At 58.1% G+C, this 19,152-nt stretch overlaps 1 protein-coding gene across 1 annotated transcript in view; it reads left to right on the forward strand.

Moving 5' to 3' along the window:
• CACNA1I (calcium voltage-gated channel subunit alpha1 I) overlaps positions 1–19,152 on the forward strand; it is a 107,183-nt gene that overhangs the window by 77,385 nt on the left and 10,646 nt on the right. The window contains 20 exon segments of the mRNA XM_032492291.1: positions 3,349–3,500; positions 4,159–4,344; positions 4,656–4,716; positions 4,718–4,774; positions 5,417–5,572; positions 6,065–6,158; positions 6,821–7,011; positions 7,673–8,152; positions 8,532–8,632; positions 9,371–9,494; positions 9,736–9,804; positions 10,350–10,534; positions 10,943–11,069; positions 12,365–12,490; positions 12,985–13,074; positions 14,493–14,685; positions 15,303–15,454; positions 16,674–16,783; positions 17,409–17,542; positions 18,383–18,453. Coding sequence (XP_032348182.1) covers positions 3,349–3,500; positions 4,159–4,344; positions 4,656–4,716; positions 4,718–4,774; positions 5,417–5,572; positions 6,065–6,158; positions 6,821–7,011; positions 7,673–8,152; positions 8,532–8,632; positions 9,371–9,494; positions 9,736–9,804; positions 10,350–10,534; positions 10,943–11,069; positions 12,365–12,490; positions 12,985–13,074; positions 14,493–14,685; positions 15,303–15,454; positions 16,674–16,783; positions 17,409–17,542; positions 18,383–18,453 — 2,859 coding nt within the window.

Genomic DNA, 19,152 nt, shown 5'->3' on the forward strand with positions numbered 1-19,152 from the left:
AGACTGGCTTTATCCTTAGGGCAGTGGGGAGCCTTGGAAGGCTTGTAAGCAGGGCAGTGACGTGTCTGTGGTGAACTGGAGCCTCAAGTCAGAAAAGCAGGACAGGTAAAGACACTTGGGACATGGCAGAATGAGGGTGTGGGCCGGAGGGAGGAGACCGGTGTTTGAGATCTGATTCTACCACTGCTTGGCCATGGCCGGGGACTGTTGCTTCTCCTCTCTGAGCCTCAGTTTCCCTGTCTGTAAAATGGGGATACTATAGGGTAATGTTTGAGGCTTATACTGGATAATTCATGGAAAGTGCTTAGCGCTACCTCGCACGTGGGAGATGCTTTAATACCAGCTGCCATTATTATCATGGGGATGATGCTGGGCTCTAGGGGTTCCTGGGGGCAACTTAGAGACCCCTGCCTGACTGGGCCCTTATCTGCCCCTGCAGAAATGGTCAGAGGCCAGGCAGCCGGGCCTCCCAAGCCTGGCGTCCGGCAGGGATGAGCTGGTCCTGCCCCTACCCCTCTCCCTCTGCTTCTGGCCTCACCTCCCGCTGGCAGCCCCTCATCTGCCCTCTGTACTCCTGCCTCTGGCTTAACCTGGTTTTTCTTCCCCTGGCACCTCCTCTTCCATTGGATGGGTCTTTGCCATTTCCAGCCACCTGTCTGCAGTCTCTGTCTGTCTGTCTGTCTGCCTGCTCTCTCTCAGTTTCTGGCTCTGTCTCTAACTCACATACAGTGTCATGATCTTGGTCCCTCGCTATGTTTTTATCTTTATTTTTCTCTCTCTGTCTTGTCTCTCCACACCTTGCCTTTGCTTCTCACTCCCTGTGTCTATATGAGTCTGTCTGTCCGTCTCTCTTTTCGAGTCCCTCTCTGTCCATCTCTCTAATGGCTGCCCTGTCCCTCTCCACGTACCTCCCCCCTTAGTCTCTCACTCACTGTATCTGTATTTGTCTGTCTCTCTCTCCCGCTCACTGTCTCTCTCCCAGAAAAATGCTCGCAGGAGTGATGGGTGGTCCATTAGAAAAAGATTAACAGGTGTGCGCTTGACTAGAGAAACAGCTGTTCCAAGGGAGGAGGGGAGCAAGCAGGTGACCTTTCGGGGAGAGAGAGTGGGGTGGGGGCTCCTCCTCAGCTGCAGTTGGGCGGGAGTGTGTGCAGCACGTGTGGCCGGAGCCAGCGCTGGCCATTGTGGACTGTCAGCGGCCACATCTTTCATCTCTGTTTTGGCGGGCTGGGAAATTGGTGGCTCCGAGCAGCACCTGGGCCCTGGCTCAGCCAGGGATGCTGGGCCCCAGCCCCTCCTCACTGGGTGCCTCTCTCGGGGGCCCACTCCCCTTTTGGGACCATTTTGTGAGTCAAATGTAATTACAGATGGAAATAGCGCCTTCGCCTTTTATCTGGGCTTGAGAGGAGCTGGCAGTTTTATTAGATTTCTCAGACACCAGGCGGAAGCGGAGGGTTGGGTTATTTTTCTCTCATCTCCTTTTGACCCGAGTGGAATCAGCGTCAGGCCCTGAGGCCTGGTCCCCCGGTGGAGGGGCGGTGCTGGTGATGGGAGCTCTCCTGTCTCCCCCAGCCTTGGCTCGGGCTGGTCCCTGTGCCCAGATACCCTCTCTTCTCCCTGTCTCCTGCTCCCCCTTCAGCTTGAGGTCTCACTGAGATGTCACTTCCTCCAGGAAGCTGCTCCTGACTCCACTGTCTGTGTTCCCCCAAAACACCCTCAACCTTCCTCTGTTTTTAGCATCTGCCGACTGGTTTGTTAACTCGTGAAATGGGCTTTGTCAGTGGACCCTGCCCTTCTCAAGGGCAGGGAGAATGTCCTGATTCGTTCACCACTGCCCACCCTGGCTAGCACGAGCCCAGGACCTGACGGATGCTTGGAAGACCTGTGGAGTGTATGCAGCTGTGAATGAGTGGGTGGATGGGTGGATGAGTTTCAGGGGGCGGGTCGGGGTGTGTACTGGGAGAGTAGTTTGGCGTCTGACTTGGTGGCTCTGCCACAGCCTTGCTGTGTGGCAGTTCACTTCTCTGAGCCTCAGTTTCCTCATCTGTAAAATGGAGATGCCAACAGCGGCCTCATAGGTTGTCTGAGGCATCAGTAATTGTGTTGGTGTCGGGCTCAGCAGGGGCGCATGGTCAGGCTTGACAGATGGCCTTTCCCTTCTCCGTGATCAGGCGGGGACAGCCTGACTCAGTGGTGAGCAGAGACCAGACACTTCACTAGTCCTGGTGGGGCTGCAGAGGGGGAGAAGGGCTGGGGCCTCGTCTGGCCCTCATCTCACTCCCCTTGTTTTATGGGTGAGGAAACAGGCCTGGCCGAGGAGGAGGGGACCTGGAACCCTGCCCCTGGTCACGGCCAGCAGTGTGGCCTGTTTCAGACACTGGTGTCCCTCGAGTGGTCCCACTTGCAGGGCTGTCACTTGCTGCTAAAAACCAGCAGGTACACAGCTCCTGGAGTAGAGGATGGCTCTATGGCCAGGGGGACTAGCCTCCCTCTGACCCGCTGGTGACTTTGATTCTTAATCTCTCCGCCCTTAGTGTCCTCTGAGAAGTGTGTGAAGTAAGCCCTACCGAGCGGGTGGTCGGGTGGATTAAGAGCTGTCGAGGCACACGGTAGATGAACAGTCTCTGTCCTCCCTCAGGGGGCGTGGTGGTCTCCAGCCACATTGCTAGGAAAGTGGAGAGAAGGGAGGGCTGGATGGGGAGGTCTGCACAGGCAGGGGTTAAGGGCAGGAGTCTTGGAGCCAGGCTGCCTGAGTTTGAATCTTGGCTCTGCCCCTTGCTAGCTCTGCAGCCTCAGGCAGGGGACTGGCCTTCTCTGAATCTGTTTCCTCATCTGTATGATGGACTCCCGTGAGGGATTAAGTAACATGATGCCTATAAAATGCACAGAACAGGTCCTGCACATGCTCACTAAGTGGCTTAGGGTCATGGGCAAATAGGAAGTTTCAGCAGCTACTGGCCTGCCTTTCTGTCTTGTTCTGTGTTTAGTCATATGACCTTAGACTGGTTTCTGAGCCTTAGTTTCCTCATCTGTAAAATGGGTATCATAACATGGCCCTCAGTATGTAGTACCAGCATCTCTGCCAAATCTGTGGAAGGTCATTCCCATCTCAGTGGACCCCTCAGAATGGCAGAGATGCAGCAGAGTTGTCAGGTTCTTGAGGCCAAGTGCAGGGGGAGATGGAGCTCCAACGAGGACACCAACCTGCAGGTCATGGAGCCAGGGTGGCTGAGCCAGGCCTCCCTGCCTCTGCGGGGGTCCTGAAGCTGATGGGTGTCCAGAGGGAGGGACCCGCAGCTTCCCTCTGGCCTGACCGGGCTCCCATCCCCTGCCCCAACACCCCTACAGCCTGAGGAGCTGACCAACATCCTGGAGATCTGCAATGTGGTCTTCACCAGCATGTTTGCCCTGGAGATGCTCCTGAAGCTGGCTGCCTTCGGGCTTTTCGACTACCTGCGCAACCCTTACAACATCTTTGACAGCATCATTGTCATCATCAGGTGCCGACCCGCCCCCTGCCCCCAACCTTCCAGGCTGTGGGCCTAGAAACAGAGCGGAGCAGGAGGGGCACTTCGTGCACTGACCCCAGCCAGTAAATGAAGTATATGAAATGAAGGCAGCCAATCATCCTGAAACACAGTTACCAAAATATTGTAGAAGTTGTGACTTAGCAATATATGTGCTTCTGGATGAATGCATTAAATAGCAAGATCTAGTAGTGGGTCCATGACTACCACCATTCCAAAGAAAGGATGAGCATAAGTAATATTTGGAAATATCTGTATTGGCCACCATGTGATAGAAAAATATCAGTGATTTCAATTGGCTACGAGGCCATAGAAACTGCTAATTCTCTGTTGTTTGTTGTTGACATTTGTAATCAAAAGAATGTTAAATCTCAAAAAGTGGTCAGTGACATTCATGGACCATAGACTTCTTGGGGGGGCGTCCACAGAATCCAGGTTCAGAGCTCCGGATTTAGGGTGCACGGAAGTGCAATGACTTGTGAAACAATATTCCTTGGATGAATGAGTGAATAAATGGAAGCTCTCCGTCTCTCCATCCTCCCCGGCCTCTCCTTCCTCTGCCTTCATCTCCTCCTGGCCTCCCTCCTGCCTCTCTCCCTCCCTACCCCTGCTGGCCCCCTCCCGGCTGCAGCATCTGGGAGATTGTGGGGCAGGCGGATGGCGGGCTGTCGGTGCTGCGGACCTTCCGGCTGCTGCGGGTGCTGAAGCTGGTGCGCTTCATGCCCGCGCTGCGGCGCCAGCTCGTGGTGCTCATGAAGACCATGGACAACGTGGCCACCTTCTGCATGCTTCTCATGCTCTTTATCTTCATCTTCAGGTGAGCCCGCCACCCTGGAGGCCACACCTGTGGGGTCTGCTGGGGCCGTGGTTAGGAGCCTGGGAGTGTGGGTGGTTGAGCTTCTCTGGGTACCACCCCAGACCTGGGTGTGAATCCTGGCACCATCACTTAACCCCCTAATGGCTCTAGGCAAGTACCACCCCTCTGAGCCTCGGTGTTCACTTCTGTAAAATGGGACCAACACTGCCTCCTCCCATCTTACTCGGTTGCTCAGGAATGAAAGGTGGGTGGGCAAAGAGCTTGGTGTGTGTGTGTGTGAGTCCCTTGAGCCACCTCCATCCCTCCCCCAGCATCCTCGGGATGCACATCTTTGGCTGCAAATTCAGCCTTCGCACGGACACGGGAGACACAGGTCCCTGACCGGAAGAACTTTGACTCCCTGCTGTGGGCCATCGTCACAGTGTTCCAGGTAAGCAGCGGAACATGTCCATGTCTGTCCAGGGAAGGGGTTTCTCCCAGGATCGCTCTTTGGAGGTGCCCCCAGCCTCAGAGAATTCAGGGAAGAGCAGCAGCCTGACAGTGAGGCCCCTCAGCCCCAGCCTCCAGTGGGCAGGTCCGGAGTGCGGGGCCAGGCTGGGAGCTGGGTTGACTGCCTGATGCCTGTCCCTGCCCCTCCACTCCTGCCCCAAGACTTTGGATTCATCCCTGAGACTGTTTCTTCACATGTACCATAGTGTGGTTGAATGGCTGTGTGCACACAGTTGTGGTAAGGGCAGAGGGAACAAGGGGAAGAGGCGGGGGCGGGGGTGGCTTGTGCCCTGGGTGATGGGATAGGCTGCTGAGAGGATGGGGTTATGGGAGCAGTCAGGATGGAGCACCACGAGTGTGTGATGCAGGCCTTGAGGGTGTGGGCAGACAGACAGCAGGAAGATCGTGTGTGTGTGTGTGTGTGTGTGTGTGTGTGTGTGTGTGTGTTGTATGCCCAAGCACATGTGACAGGCTGCTGTAGGTGTGCATGGGCTGCAGCACGCCTGAAGCTAGTCCACCCGGTTGGCTGGGCTGGGGCCTGGGGCTCTCTGGGGCTGAGCCCTTATTCCCCGTTCCCCCACAGATCCTCACCCAGGAGGACTGGAACGTCGTCCTCTACAATGGCATGGCCTCCACCTCCCCCTGGGCCTCCCTCTACTTCGTTGCCCTCATGACCTTTGGCAACTATGTGCTCTTCAACCTGCTGGTGGCCATCCTGGTGGAGGGCTTCCAGGCAGAGGTGACTGTGGCCCTGGTGGAAGATGCACTCTTTTGGGGCCTGCACGAGACTGGGTGGGGGGATCCGGATGGGGGAGGATTGTGAGTCAAACATCTAGCAGGCACTGGGTCTCCAGAGGAAGGGGTTGCCCATGAGGCAGTAGAGGCAGTGAACTCTCCATCACAGGAAGTGTGCAAATGGAGGCTGCATCTAGGATCCCTGTCTTTTTCCCAGGGGTGCAGGACTAGGCCTCTCTACCTCTGAGATTCTAAGATCTCCAAGATCTGGGATTCTGGATCACGGCTCCTCCATTTTATGAGGCTTTGGGGATACTTACAGTCAGGCAGATGTGGGTTTGTGGCCCAGATCCTCGTTAGCTTCTCACTTCCCTTTTCTGAGCCTCAGTTTCACTATCTATAAAATGGGGGGAGGGTGAAAACACCTATTGAAAAATTCAGGAGGGAGGGAAGGGCTTAGCTGACTTTTGTTCCAATGTGAGGGACCGTCTCCCAGGGCGACGCCAATCGCTCGTACTCGGACGAGGACCAGAGTTCATCCAACATGGAGGAGTTTGACAAGCTCCAAGAGGGCCTGGACGGCGGCGGAGGTAAACAGACCTCCACTTGTCACCTAGGAGGCCAGGACTCTTCCCCTGAGATCTAGGTGGGCAAAGGGCATAGCATCTGGTTTCCCCTCAAGCCAAGGTTCGGGGACAGCTAATTCTCTGTCGCTTCTTATTTACACTTACTATTGAAAGAAAAGCTAAATCTCAAAAGTCCAGTGACATTCATGGCTCTCCTGAATTCTAGCCACAGGGGTAGCTGCAGCCCACCCTCACCCCTCCACACAGCATGGCCTGTTGGGAAGAGCCTTCAGCCTCAGGATGCCTGGGTTCTGTTTAGCACCTCTGGGCAGCTTGGAACAAACTTCCCCAACCCATGCAGTGTCCTTCTTGGTAGCCAGGCTGGACAGTATCTGCCTGCTTCCTGCAGTGGCCACAGAGTGAGGTTCTCATGAGCTGGCCCTGAACACAGTAGGCAAGGGATCCACTCATCCAGAAATAAAGCTGAGAGCCTTGCAGTTGGGGCAGAGGGGAGGCACACGTGATGATGTCCAACCGGGAAGACTTCCTGGTGGAGGAAGTCTCTCCAGAAAAACTCTTAATTTCTGTTACTGTCCATGTCTGTTTCTTTTCCTCATGGCTTCTTTTGCTCTTGTTCTGTCCTTCTGTCTGCCCCTCCCTCTGTATTTCAACCCCCCCACCCCCAGATCCCAAGCTCTGCCCAATCCCCATGACTCCCAATGGGCACCTGGACCCCAATCTCCCCCTGGGTGGACATCTGGCTGCAGCATCTGCCCCTCGCTTCTCAGTGCAGCCAGACCCCGTGCTAATGGCCCTGGACTCACGCAAGAGCAGTGTCATGTCACTGGGGAGGGTGAGCTACGACCAGCGCTCCCTGGTGAGTCCTTGTGGGGTGCTCTGCCTGGTTGCTCCCTGCTGGTTGTGTGCTGAGGGACCTTGGGGAGAAATGCCTGCCAGTTCAGCCCCAGACTGGTGCCTAGGCTTAGGGCACCAGACTGTCTAGCCAGAACCAGGCAGGGACCATGTCTGTTGCATTCCTGGATGCCGAGGGATCGCGCAGGACTTGGCAACAAGGAAAAAATGAATGAGTAGTGCCAGTGGATCTGGTGTAGGGAACTGGGTTTTTGTCTCAGCAGCAATGTGTAGGGTAAAGAGTTGGGCTTTGAGGTGGTGCAGACCTGAGCTTGAATCTGGCCTCTGCCACTGCCAACCTTTGTAACTGTGAACAAGTTACAGCCCTTCTTTGAGCCTCAGTTTCCTTTCCTGCAAAATGGGCAGATACCCTAACTTGCTGTACCTTTCTCAAGAGAAGTGAAGTGGCAGGAAGGGACATAGCCACAGGGTGGAGGTGCCCTCATGTCCCTAGATGTGGCTAGAGTGAGAGGCAGGACAGGGAGAAAACCCCTGAGGTCCAGCCTGTTCTGTCACCCATTAGACGGGTGGGTGGCCCTCATTGGGCCTCAGCGGGTGTGCAGGGTGTTAGTCACAACCATGGGTGTGTGTGATGGGGCTGACCAGAGTCCCGGGCTTCCTCCCAGTCCAGCTCTCGGAGCTCCTACTACGGGCCGTGGGGCCGCAGTGGGGCCTGGGCCAGCCGCCGCTCCAGCTGGAACAGCCTCAAGCACAAGCCACCGTCGGCGGAGCACGAGTCCCTGCTCTCCGCGGAGCGTGGCGTCGGCGGCGGCACCGCCGGGGGCTGCGAGGGTGCCCGGGAAGAGGGGCCGCCGCGGGCCGCGCCCCTCCACATCCCGCACGCGCACCACGCGCATCATGGTCCCCATCCGGCGCACCGTCACCGCCACCACCGCCGGACGCTGTCGCTCGACACCAGAGACTCGGTGGACCTGGCCGAGCTGGTACCCACCGTGGGCACTCACCCCCGGGCGGCTTGGAGGGCTGCAGGCCCGGCCCCCGGGCACGAGGACTGCAATGGGAGGATGCCTAGCATCGCCAAGGATGTCTTCACCAAGATGGACGACCGCCGGGACCGCGGGGAGGATGAGGAGGAGATGGACTACGTGAGTGCGCGGGGCTCTAGGGCCGGGCCGAGGGGCCCACGAGAAGATCGGACAGAAGCCGGAAGGGTGCGAGGGGCGGGGCTGGAGTGGGAGGGCCCGACCAGGCCCCGCCCTAAGGGGGCAAGGCCAAAGGCCAAAGGCCAAGAGGGAAGAGGGCTTCAAGTGAGTGAGCAGGGGACCAGAACTGCCCACCTCTGAGCTGGGCGCGCCCATGGGAGAAAAACTCTCCCTGCCTCCCCTGGAGGGGGCGAGGGTTCTGGGTTGATGGGAGAGCTCGGAGGTCATCCAGTGGCCCCATTTTGCTAGATGGCCAGGGTGGGCGGAGATGAGCAGCTCTGGGCAGCGCTGATGCGCCTGCACTCCATCCTTCTCTTGCCAGACTCTGTGCTTCCGTGTCCGCAAGATGATTGACGTCTACAAGCCTGACTGGTGCGAAGTCCGTGAAGACTGGTCTGTCTACCTCTTCTCCCCGGAGAACAGGTGGGCAGGGCCAGGCTTGGGATGAGGTTAGAGTAGGGGGTTGACACGTCTGGGAGGAAGAGATTTCTGCCAAGCCAAGCAAGGCCACTGGGGAGTTCCCCACACCCCAGAGGACTCTCCTGGCCTTGTAGTGGAGGGTCTGCAGAGGAGGGTAGTGTTCGTGTGGGGGCTTTCCTGGGCACCTCCTCTACTCTAGGCCATCCCTGTGCTGGGCACCAGGTTGAACAAATCTTTAGTAACTTGGGGTGCTTCCATCTGGAGGCAGGCATCCTAAGGCTTCCTGGGGGAGGAGGCCTTTGTGCTGGACTTTGGAGGCAGACAAAGTTCTGTAGATGAAGATGGGGTTGTGAAGAAGTGGAGGCTGGTCCAGATAGAGGGCGCAGCCCAAGGGAAGACCTGGGGGCAGAAGCTGAGGGTATCAGGTAACATGTGTCCATGCGGCTGGAGAACAAGGCTCAGGGATTCAGGCCAGTGTTTGGAAAGCCTTGAGTACCAGGGGTAGGTGGGTGCCCATCATCCTGTGGTGCCAGAAGTTTGCAGCGTGGTCAGTGGAAGTGGCTTCAGGTGGGCATCCTGAGCAGATATGAAGTCTCCACCTGTTGTGTGGCCAGAGGAGAATAGAAGGGTCAGCTTCCTCTAGGCCATCCTGGCCCCCATGTGCTTGGGCCTTCTGCCTTTCTCCTGGGCAGGGTGAGGGGCAAACCGACACTCGCATGGCCTCCTGCCCTCCCTGCCCAGGTTCCGGGTCCTGTGTCAGACCATCATCGCCCACAGGCTCTTTGACTACGTTGTCTTGGCCTTCATCTTCCTCAATTGCATTACCATTGCCCTGGAGCGGCCCCAGATTGAGGCCGGCAGCACTGTGAGTGGCTGGGGACTTCCGGCCATGCAAGGGACGAGGCAGAGGGGCAGGCCACCAGGGCCTGCTGTGGGACAGCGTGCAGGGCTGAAGGGCTTGGAGGGCTCAGCGAGGCCGAATGCCAGGCTGGGAGGTGTGGCAGGGAGCTTGGAACTGGGGGGGGGGGGGGGCTGCCTCCTTAGCCTGTGAAGGGGCAGTCTCTCCGGGATGCCCCTGGGCCCATGGTATCCCCCGGCTCTTTCAGGAACGCATCTTCCTCACTGTGTCCAACTACATCTTCACAGCCATCTTCGTGGGCGAGATGACACTAAAGGTACCTGGCTTCACCTGGGACCTCTCCCAACCCTTGTCCAGGGCTCCAGGCCCCGGCCCAGGCCCCCCTCAGCTTGTTACTCACCTGCCCCTCAGCAGAATTCCACAGGTGGCCTTGGAGGCCTACCCCTACTTGGTGCCAGCAGCTGGGTTGGGCTACTTGGAGCGGGGAGTGGGGGCAGTCCCCACTCTCCAACAGCTCACAGTCCACTTCCAGTGTAACAGAGGTAGCTCCGGGAGGTCGGGGCACTGGGGGAAGTTTCCATCTATGATGCTTCCCAGAGTGCATGGCTTCAAATTGGGTTTGCCAGATGTGCGGGGAGAAGGCAACGGGGCAGTTGTGGGCCTGTGCTTCAGGGATCGGCTCCTTAGATAGGTGGAGACCTACCTATAAGCCACCTTCAGAGGGGGTGGCTGGGCAGGAGTCTCCTACTGCCCATGCACTCCCCACTGCCTGAAGCCTACCTGACTCTGTCCCTCATCCACCTGACCTCGCCCTGCCCCATGGCGGAGTCCGGCTGACCCCTCCCATTGCCCCTCCCCCAGGTGGTCTCGCTGGGCCTGTACTTCGGCGAGCAGGCATACTTGCGCAGCAGCTGGAATGTGCTGGACGGCTTCCTCGTCTTCGTGTCAATCATTGACATCGTGGTGTCAGTCGCCTCGGCTGGGGGAGCCAAGATCCTGGGGGTCCTCCGAGTCCTGCGGCTCCTGCGCACCCTACGACCCCTGCGGTGACGACCCTGCCCCATGGGTGGGGGAATCCTTGCACTGTCCAAGGAAGCCCCCAGAGTCTCAGTGGACCCCTCACTCCGGCCCTCCACCCTGCTCTGTCCTCGTAGCAGGCGCCAAGCACCAGAGGGGTGGGCCCTGGTCCTGGGGGAGGAGCCTGGAACAGGTGCTGGAAGGCAGGGTCTGAAGGTGGCCTCCAGTCTCTCTGTGTCCTTGGGTGGCCTCTGGGCCTTGGTGTCTAGAGGAGGGTGTGATGTGGATCCTAAGGGGATGGGGTGAAAGCATAGCGCTTTGCTTTGTGTATAGATCTGGGGCCTGGTGTCCTCTGCCCTGGTGACTCTGGGCCAAGGAGGTGTGTCTCCAGGCCTGGCTAAGGGCTAACAGTGCCCTTGGCCCCTCTCTGCCTGCAGTGTCATCAGCCGGGCACCTGGCCTGAAGCTGGTGGTAGAGACACTCATCTCCTCCCTGAAGCCCATCGGCAACATCGTCCTCATTTGCTGTGCCTTCTTCATTATCTTTGGCATCTTGGGGGTGCAGGTGAGGGGTACCCAGGCTGGGCAGGCAGGGGTGGGGGGCTCTGTGGTCGGGGAAGGGGCTCCACACTCCTGCCCAACTCTCCCGACTTTGTGCCAGGTGGTCCTGGTGGAGCAGCCGTGGTCCCTGCCAGCAGTGAGCTCCCCTTCCAGGGAGGGAGGCAGACAAGGCCCCAGTGGCTGATTGCAGGGCAATCTGGGTAAATGGGATCCCAGGGATCCGAGGTATGCAGGAACGCAGGTCTGGGCTGGGGACAATGGAGAAAACAGCCTGAGGAGGTGGCCTCTGCACTGGGCCTTGAAGGACAGGTGATTTGGGCAAGTCACCATGGGGGGAAGTGGTTTCAGGGGCAGATGGGTACCTGTAGGGAGGTGGGACCAAGCAGGGCATTTTTGGGGAGAGAACTTGGAGCTATAGTGGGTGTAGAGAGATGAGCTGGGCCAAGTGGGAAGAGACCTGGAATGGCAGCTAAGGAGTTGGGCTTGGCTTCTCTGGGGTCAAGGCCATGGCTGGTCTCTGACCCACGCAGGGCTTTGAACTGACTCAGATTTTGGTTTGGAGGTCAACACAGGAATAGGAAGGGGCAGATCACAAAGTACGTGTTGGGACAGTGGGAATGACCTGGGCCTCCTGGGGCCTGAGCTGCTGCTGAGACCGTTTCTTGAGGGTCTGAGCCCTACTCTAAGGCTCCCAGGCTCCCCACCTGGCCCTGTGTTTGGGGCTGCAGCTTTGCAGGAGCCCTGTGCACAGGTGTCCTTTGGGGTTGCTGAGAGGTTCACAGCACAGCTGCTTGGGCAGGAGGGGCTTGGTGTGGACCCGGTGTGAACAGTGACCCTGCCCTTCCAGGCAGTTGACATGGAGAAGGCTTGGGTCCCTAGAAGGAGTCCCTGTACTTCTCTTTCTCTCCCCCTTGGGGCCCGCAGGCAGCACTCTCGCATGGAGTCCCTGCCCGAATCCCCAGTGTGGGTACTGGGGTCTGATCTCCGGGGTCTGAGGAAGAGCTAGGCTTCAGACAGACCAGAGTGTGAACCTTGCCTCTGCCACATCCTAAACCTCAAATGACTTTGGGAAAATTACCTTACACCCCTGGCTCTCAGTCTCCTCACCTGTGAGACAGGATGAGAGTAGCCCCACCTCACACTAGGGACATGGAGGGATGGTGTGGTCCAGGGCTTGGCTCAGGCTGTGCACAGAAGAAGTGCCCCCGGAGGGCGGGTCCTTCTTCTGATGTGCAACCCACTCCCACCCTCTGGGAGCATTGGCAGGACAGTCACTAACCCTGTGTCCCTACCCGCTAGCTCTTCAAGGGCAAGTTCTACCACTGTCTGGGTGTAGACACCCGCAACATCACCAACCGTTCCGACTGCGTGGCCGCCAACTACCGCTGGGTCCATCACAAGTACAACTTCGACAATCTGGGCCAGGTGAGCACCCCCACCAACCCTTGACCTGACCCATCCCCGGTGGGTGGAGGTGATGGCTTTTTGGTGCCAACAGCCCTGGGATTACAGACCAGCCTCCAGTCCTGCCCTGCAGCACTTCTGCTTTCCAAGCCTTGGTTTCCTCTTCTGCAAAATGGGCAGAACTCACTTTACAGGTAGCATGAGGCTTAAGACCCTGATTGCTGAGTGTCCAGCAGGTGCCTGGCACTTAGTAAGTGCTTCAGTGGGGATTGGTTCCTGGTCCCCACCTTCCACTCAGCGGACCTTGATAGGAGTTTTGGAGTCAGCCAGACCTGGTGTGAATCCTGCTTCTGCTACTTACTGTACTTACCTCAGTTTCCAGCTCTGCCCTCAACGTGGGGAAGGCCTCTTGGTCCCTCTGCCACCCAAAAGCATAAAAATGGTGAGGAGGGGCAAATTAAGCCTGCATTGCCTGCCCTCACCACCCCTGTCCCCTTTCTTCCTGTGTCTTCCAGGCCCTGATGTCCCTCTTTGTCCTGGCCTCCAAGGATGGCTGGGTGAACATCATGTACAATGGACTGGATGCTGTCGCTGTGGACCAGCAAGTGGGTGTGGCTGAGGTCAAGTCCAGCCAGGGCAGCGGGGGCAGGACACGGAGTCTTTGGGGCCTAGGGGTCTGAAGCTGGTGTCAGGAAACCCCAGTGTCTCCCACTGTCAACCACAGCCCACCCCTTCCCCACCTGGCCTGTATCCTCCACCATTAGAGCTGCTCTCTGGCTAGCATAAGTCACTGTGTCCTCTGCTTCAACAAACCCGGCTCTGCAAGCTGGCTGTGCCTGGAGGGCTGCACAGCCTGTGGGTGGAGAACCTAGTGTCGGAGGAGGAGAGGGGCCGAGTACAGCTGCGAGGGATAGCAGGTGCAGGCTTGGGGTGGGACAGTGACGTGTTCAGGGAGTCGAGAGTCGAGGGCCAGGGTAGAAAGTGGAAGGAGAGTGGCAGGAGGTGGGTGCGGGAGGTAAGCAGGGCGGGAAAGTCAGGAAGACCTGTGCGTGCAGCTGGGGCTGGAGTATATCTGAGGGCCATGGGAGTCAGTGAAGGCATTACAGCCACGTTAGCTTGTGGGAGCTTCCTGGGGGCTGCTGGGTGAGGATGGGTTTGGGGTGCCAGGGTGGAAGGGGTCAGGGAGGAGGCTGGGCCTGAAAGGAGGCCTGAGCCCTCGCTCCCAAGATCTCCCTGAGAGCAGGGGTCCCCTCTCGGGCTGGGTGGGGACTTTAGACAAGACATGTGGCTGACCAGGGTCAGCAGTCAGGGTCATTCCAGTAGAGAGATACTCTAGGTCACAGCAAGGCCCACTCACTGAAGGAATCAGGCCTGAAGGTAACTTCTAGGCCTGTAGCTGACCTCAGGCTCTTGGCTTCATGGGCCTCACCCAACTCGAGCTGGAGGTGGAAGTGGAGGATGGAGATGTGGGGGAATGGGAACGCTTAGAGACATCCTCCTCCACTTCTTTGTCTGTACACCCCTCCTGCCCACCACGTCCACCAACACACACACACACACGCACACACAGACACACACATAGATGTACACACACACAGACACACACACTTGGACTCCACCAGGGCTGTGCTCTCTCCTCTGCTGGCTGCTTTGTTTCCTGCCTTGTTTCTAGATGGATGAATAAGTGAGTGGCTGGATGAATGGATGGACAGATGGATGGATGGGTGGATGGGTGGATAAATGGATGGACGATCAGTGAATGGATGAATAAGTGGATGGATGGGCGAGTGAGAGGAAGAAGATGGATGGACGTGTGTCCAGGTGGCAGGGAAGGGGAGGGCTCTCTTTGCCGAGCACCTTTCTTGTGCTCGGGAGGGGCACGTCCTACCTCCAAACCTCACAGCCTCCTAGGAGGCTGCCATCGGTACCCGCTCTGCGCAGACGCTGGGCGAGGTGGGGTGCCCACTGCGGCAGGCCCCGCGGTGCCGACCCGCCTGCCTCAGCCCCGTCTGGCTCCCCGCAGCCCGTGCCCAACCACAACCCCTGGATGCTGCTCTACTTCATCTCCTTCCTGCTCATCGTCAGCTTCTTCGTGCTCAACATGTTCGTGGGCGTCGTGGTGGAGAACTTCCACAAGTGCCGGCAGCACCAGGAGGCGGAGGAGGCGCGGCGGCGCGAGGAGAAGCGGCTGCGGCGCCTGGAGAAGAAGCGCCGGAGTGAGTGGGGGACACAGAGTGTGGCCCCCCACCCCTTCTCTGAGCCCAGGCCCCAGGGCTCCTCTGCCCGCTGCCGCTGGCCCTCTGGGGTGCAGGGACCGAGCCTGGGCCTGACCCCAGCCTCTGGGCCTTTGGAGCTGGAAGGGACCTGTGCCCCTGGCCTTGCCCTTCCCCCAATATCGGCCTGTCCCGGTGACCTGACCCCTATTGGTGTCCGTCCAGAATGAGACCATGACCCCCTGCCCACCTGAATGAGGCCCTGGCAGCTCAGTCCAGGCAGAGGGCAAAGGCAGAGCCAGGAGGCCCAGCCCTGAGCTGTGAGACCCCTGTCCAGCCGCCAGCAGACCCGGAGCCCACACATGGGCACATCTGGGGTAGATGGGGAGAGTCAGTGTCCCTCTTTGCCACCCTCCCTCACGTCCTGCCCCCTTCCCTCGACGCACCCTGGCTGGGTGGAGGAGACTGACTCCCAGGGCCTGGGGTGGACCTGGGGTGGGGCATCTCTCCCCTGTGCCTTCTCCCTCCCCTCCACCTCTCCCTCCATGTGCTCTGTCCCTCCCTTGGCCTGACCTTCTGTGGTCTATGCCCCCTACCTCCCAACCCCACACCCCCTGCAGAGGCCCAGCGGCTGCCCTACTACGCTACCTACTGTCCCACTCGGCTGCTCATCCACTCCATGTGCACCAGCCACTACCTGGACATCTTCATCACCTTCATCATCTGCCTCAATGTGGTCACCATGTCCCTGGAGCACTACAACCAGCCCACGGTGAGCCCAGCCTGGCCCTGCCAGAGGTCACGTGGCAGGGTTGGGTCCTTGGCAGGACCCCGCACCGGGGACGGGGTGGGGCAGGGTCTGAGCACCCTCCCATGTAGGCCTTATACTCAGGAAGCCCTGGGCCTGGTAGGACAGGTGAGTGAAAGGGAAAGGTCACTGTCCTGGTGAGCAGGGGACGGGGGTGACGTTTGGGCCCAGCCTTGAATGTGAGTGACAGTGGCTGCGGGGTGTTCAGTGTGACTTTTTGCAGGGCACGCTGCAGGCATCAGTTCTCTAATCCTTGCAGCAACACTAAGGTGTTCACTGGGGAGGGCTTTCTCCAGATTTTGTAGAGGAAGAAACCAAGGCACAGAGAGATAAAATGCGCTGCCCAAGTTACTCAGGCAGTGGGTAGTGGTGGCCGGACTGGAGCTTGATTTGCATTCAAGGCCTGCCATGTGGCTCCACCGCTGCCTAGGAGAGGGGCAGGACCACTGGGGTCAAACACTGGTGCAGGAGATGGTGACCAGTTCCCAGCTAGTTGCAGGTAGTGTGCGTGAGGGGCACGTGAGGGGTGTGTAGGGGCAAGTCTTACGAGAGTAGGGGCGGGAAGAGGGGGGAGCAGAGCCTCTCAATGATGAATTAGTATCTTATTTTAAATGGTAGCAGAGGAATATTAGGAGTGCGGGGAAAAGGAAGGCAACCTTGGCAGAATGGAACAGTAATTATAGAACTTCTAAATTAACGTGAAGAAATGGAATAATAATAGCTCACATTCACCAAGTTCTTGTTCTGTCTGGCCTTGGGCTATTACTTCATTTAATTTTTATAGCAACTTTCTGAGGTAGGTACTATTATCATTCCCAAATCATAGATTGGAAAATTAAGTCTCAGAGAGGTCAGGTGACTTGCCCAAGGTCACACAGTGAACGAAGAGTAAGTGCTGAGCCTGGATTCAAATCTAGGGAGCCTGGCTCTTAACCATTACCCTTAACCACTGCTCCATACTGCCTCCAAAGAAGGGCAGTTGGACCAAACCAGCAGAAACAGGGAAAGGAAACAGCAATGTAAAATAAATAGTTAAGAAGGAAGGAATAAAAGCAGATACATAAATCATTGTAGTCAATGTGAATGGAGTAAATTCTCCCCTTAAAAGGCAGAGATTATCTGACCGGAGGAAGGTGGGCACCAGGTCATAGGGCTTGGATCACTCTCCCCTTTGCCCCTGCAGTCCCTGGAGACAGCCCTCAAGTACTGCAACTACATGTTCACCACTGTCTTTGTGCTGGAGGCTGTGATGAAGCTGGTGGCGTTTGGTCTGAGGCGCTTCTTCAAGGACCGGTGAGCAGCTGGGCTGGGCTGGGGTAGCACTAAGTGCGTTGCAAGATGGAGAAGCAGTCCTGATCCTTGGGGAAGCCTGGAGTAGCTGGAGGAGGGGAGCCAATAAGCATCTGGGCACTGACGGCCACGGACCCCAGGTGCTGCCTAAAATCCTGAACAGGAAGTGATTATGGTCCCAATGGATGGGTGCAGGGCATTCTGCCAAGCCCTCCTCAGCTCATCTCTTGTGGGTCCTCCATACCCCACAAGCAGAGCAGGGCATCCCTCAGGCCAGTCATTCTAGAGGAAGGGAACAAGTGGGGCTCAGAGAGGTTGATGGACTAGCTCAAGGCCACACAGAGGGAGCAGCTGGTTCAAGACTCAGACCTAGGAGTCAGAGTCCATTCTTCCTGCAGGAGGCCAGAGGTGTTTGCTTAGCCTGGTCAGCCTCTTGCTTGAGGGATCAGAGGCTGTGGTGGGCAGAAAGGTAGCTGGAACCAGTAGGGTCTGGAAGGGCTGTGAGGGACCCCCCGGGCCATGGCAGGAGGGTGTAGAGGTGGGGGACTCGTCCCAGCTGGAGCATATCTAAACTCATGTGCCTCTCACCCTGCCTCTCACTCCTGCCCTCCTCTGCCCGGCTGCATAGTTGGAACCAGCTGGACCTGGCCATCGTGCTGCTGTCGGTCATGGGCATCACGCTGGAGGAGATCGAGATCAACGCAGCTCTGCCCATCAACCCCACCATCATCCGCATCATGCGGGTCCTGCGCATTGCCCGGGGTGAGGGGCGGGAGCAGGAGAGGCGGGAGAGGCGGGACAGGCGGGGGAGGCGGGGGAGGTGTGGGGGCCAGATGGACTTCCTCCTGAGGGGGGAAGCGGGGGGGAACAGGAGCCAGGAGCATCCTGTACCTGACACACCTTCACCCCCTGTGTGCACACATGTGCTCCGGTCCAGACAGCTCTGCACAGCACCCTGCACCCACCTCCATATCACACCGTGACCCGAGCGGTCCAGCCTCAGGTTGGGCTGAAGGGAACCCAGTGTAGCTGGGAAGACACTGGGCTCCTCACTGGCATTTCTCCAACACTGGCTGCGACACACCGTCCTGAAAATCTCTTTCCTTCTCCAAGAGCCTCCCTCTCACCCCAAGGCTGTTCCTCTTACTTCTTTCAAAAACCTCCTCCTTCGGTGCTCGCCCTTCCCCCTGAACCACCTGTTGCCTCCAGATTCGGAGGTGGGGAGGGGCCCAGTGGAGAATCCCGGCTGTAATACGGAGGGGCGGGGAGAGATGTGGGCGCTCACACATCGCTCATTGTTGTCTCATCACGGTGATTATTCACTCACGCACACACTTCACATCCCTCCGTTCCCACTGTGCCTGCCCTCCTCCTCTTGGACTTTTTACACCGACGTCCCACCTTGTGCACGCTTGTTTTCATGCAACTCCCTCATTCAGCTGCACCCACGTGCTTATAGTGCGACATCACAGAGCTATCCGCTTTGCTGACATGCTCCCCAAACTCTTCACTCTTCCTCCGCGTTCACATCCGTGCACACCTGTGCACACGCCCGTCCCCATTGGCCTGGGCTGAGTGGGCTGGGCTGGGTCTCGCCCACAGTGCTGAAGCTGCTGAAGATGGCCACGGGGATGCGGGCCCTGCTGGACACCGTGGTGCAGGCGCTGCCCCAGGTAAGAGCCGCTCCTTCGGCCGCCCCGCCTGGCTGTCACTAGTGTCATGCTCGGCCCTGGTGGGTGCGAGCCCTCACTGCCCTTCTCCCTGGGCCTGCCTGGAGCCAGGGCAGAGTCCCGCCTCCAGAGAAGCAGTGTGAGCCAGGGGCCGTGAGAGGTGGGAAGGGTCCCCTCTGCCTCTTTCTTCCTTTTTGGCCAAGGGCTCGCTCACACCTGCTCTGCACCAGCCCTGGGCTGCCCACTGAGGACTCACATTCTGCCCTCAGTAGTCACCAGTCTGGTGGAGAAGACATGCCTCAGGGCAGTGTAGGGAGAAGAGGATCCTGACACTCCCTGGGGGAATCAGGGGGCTTTGAGCTTGACCTTGTAGGGCAGCTTGGTAGGAGGAGGTGGTGATGTGGATGGAGAGGTGACAGATAGGATATTCCAGGAGGGGACAGCGTGAGGTCCTGCCGTGGTGGGAACCCTGGGATGTTAGGAAGCCCCCCCCCCAACCCCATCTCAGTGGTGGGTGGAAGGGAGGTAGGGCCCGGGCCACATCCTGGGAATTCTGCATCCCAGGCTCCCCTTCTCCCTCCCCTCAGTGTGGCCTCACCTCACTCTGAGGTGAGCCTCATATACTTTCATTTATTCATTATGACTCATCGAGTCTTAAGGAGCTTCAGGTACCTTAAAGTAAAAGGCACAGACACAGCACAC

The sequence above is a fragment of the Camelus ferus genome, chromosome 12 (assembly GCF_009834535.1).
Source record: "Camelus ferus isolate YT-003-E chromosome 12, BCGSAC_Cfer_1.0, whole genome shotgun sequence".
Lineage (NCBI taxonomy): Eukaryota > Metazoa > Chordata > Mammalia > Artiodactyla > Camelidae > Camelus > Camelus ferus.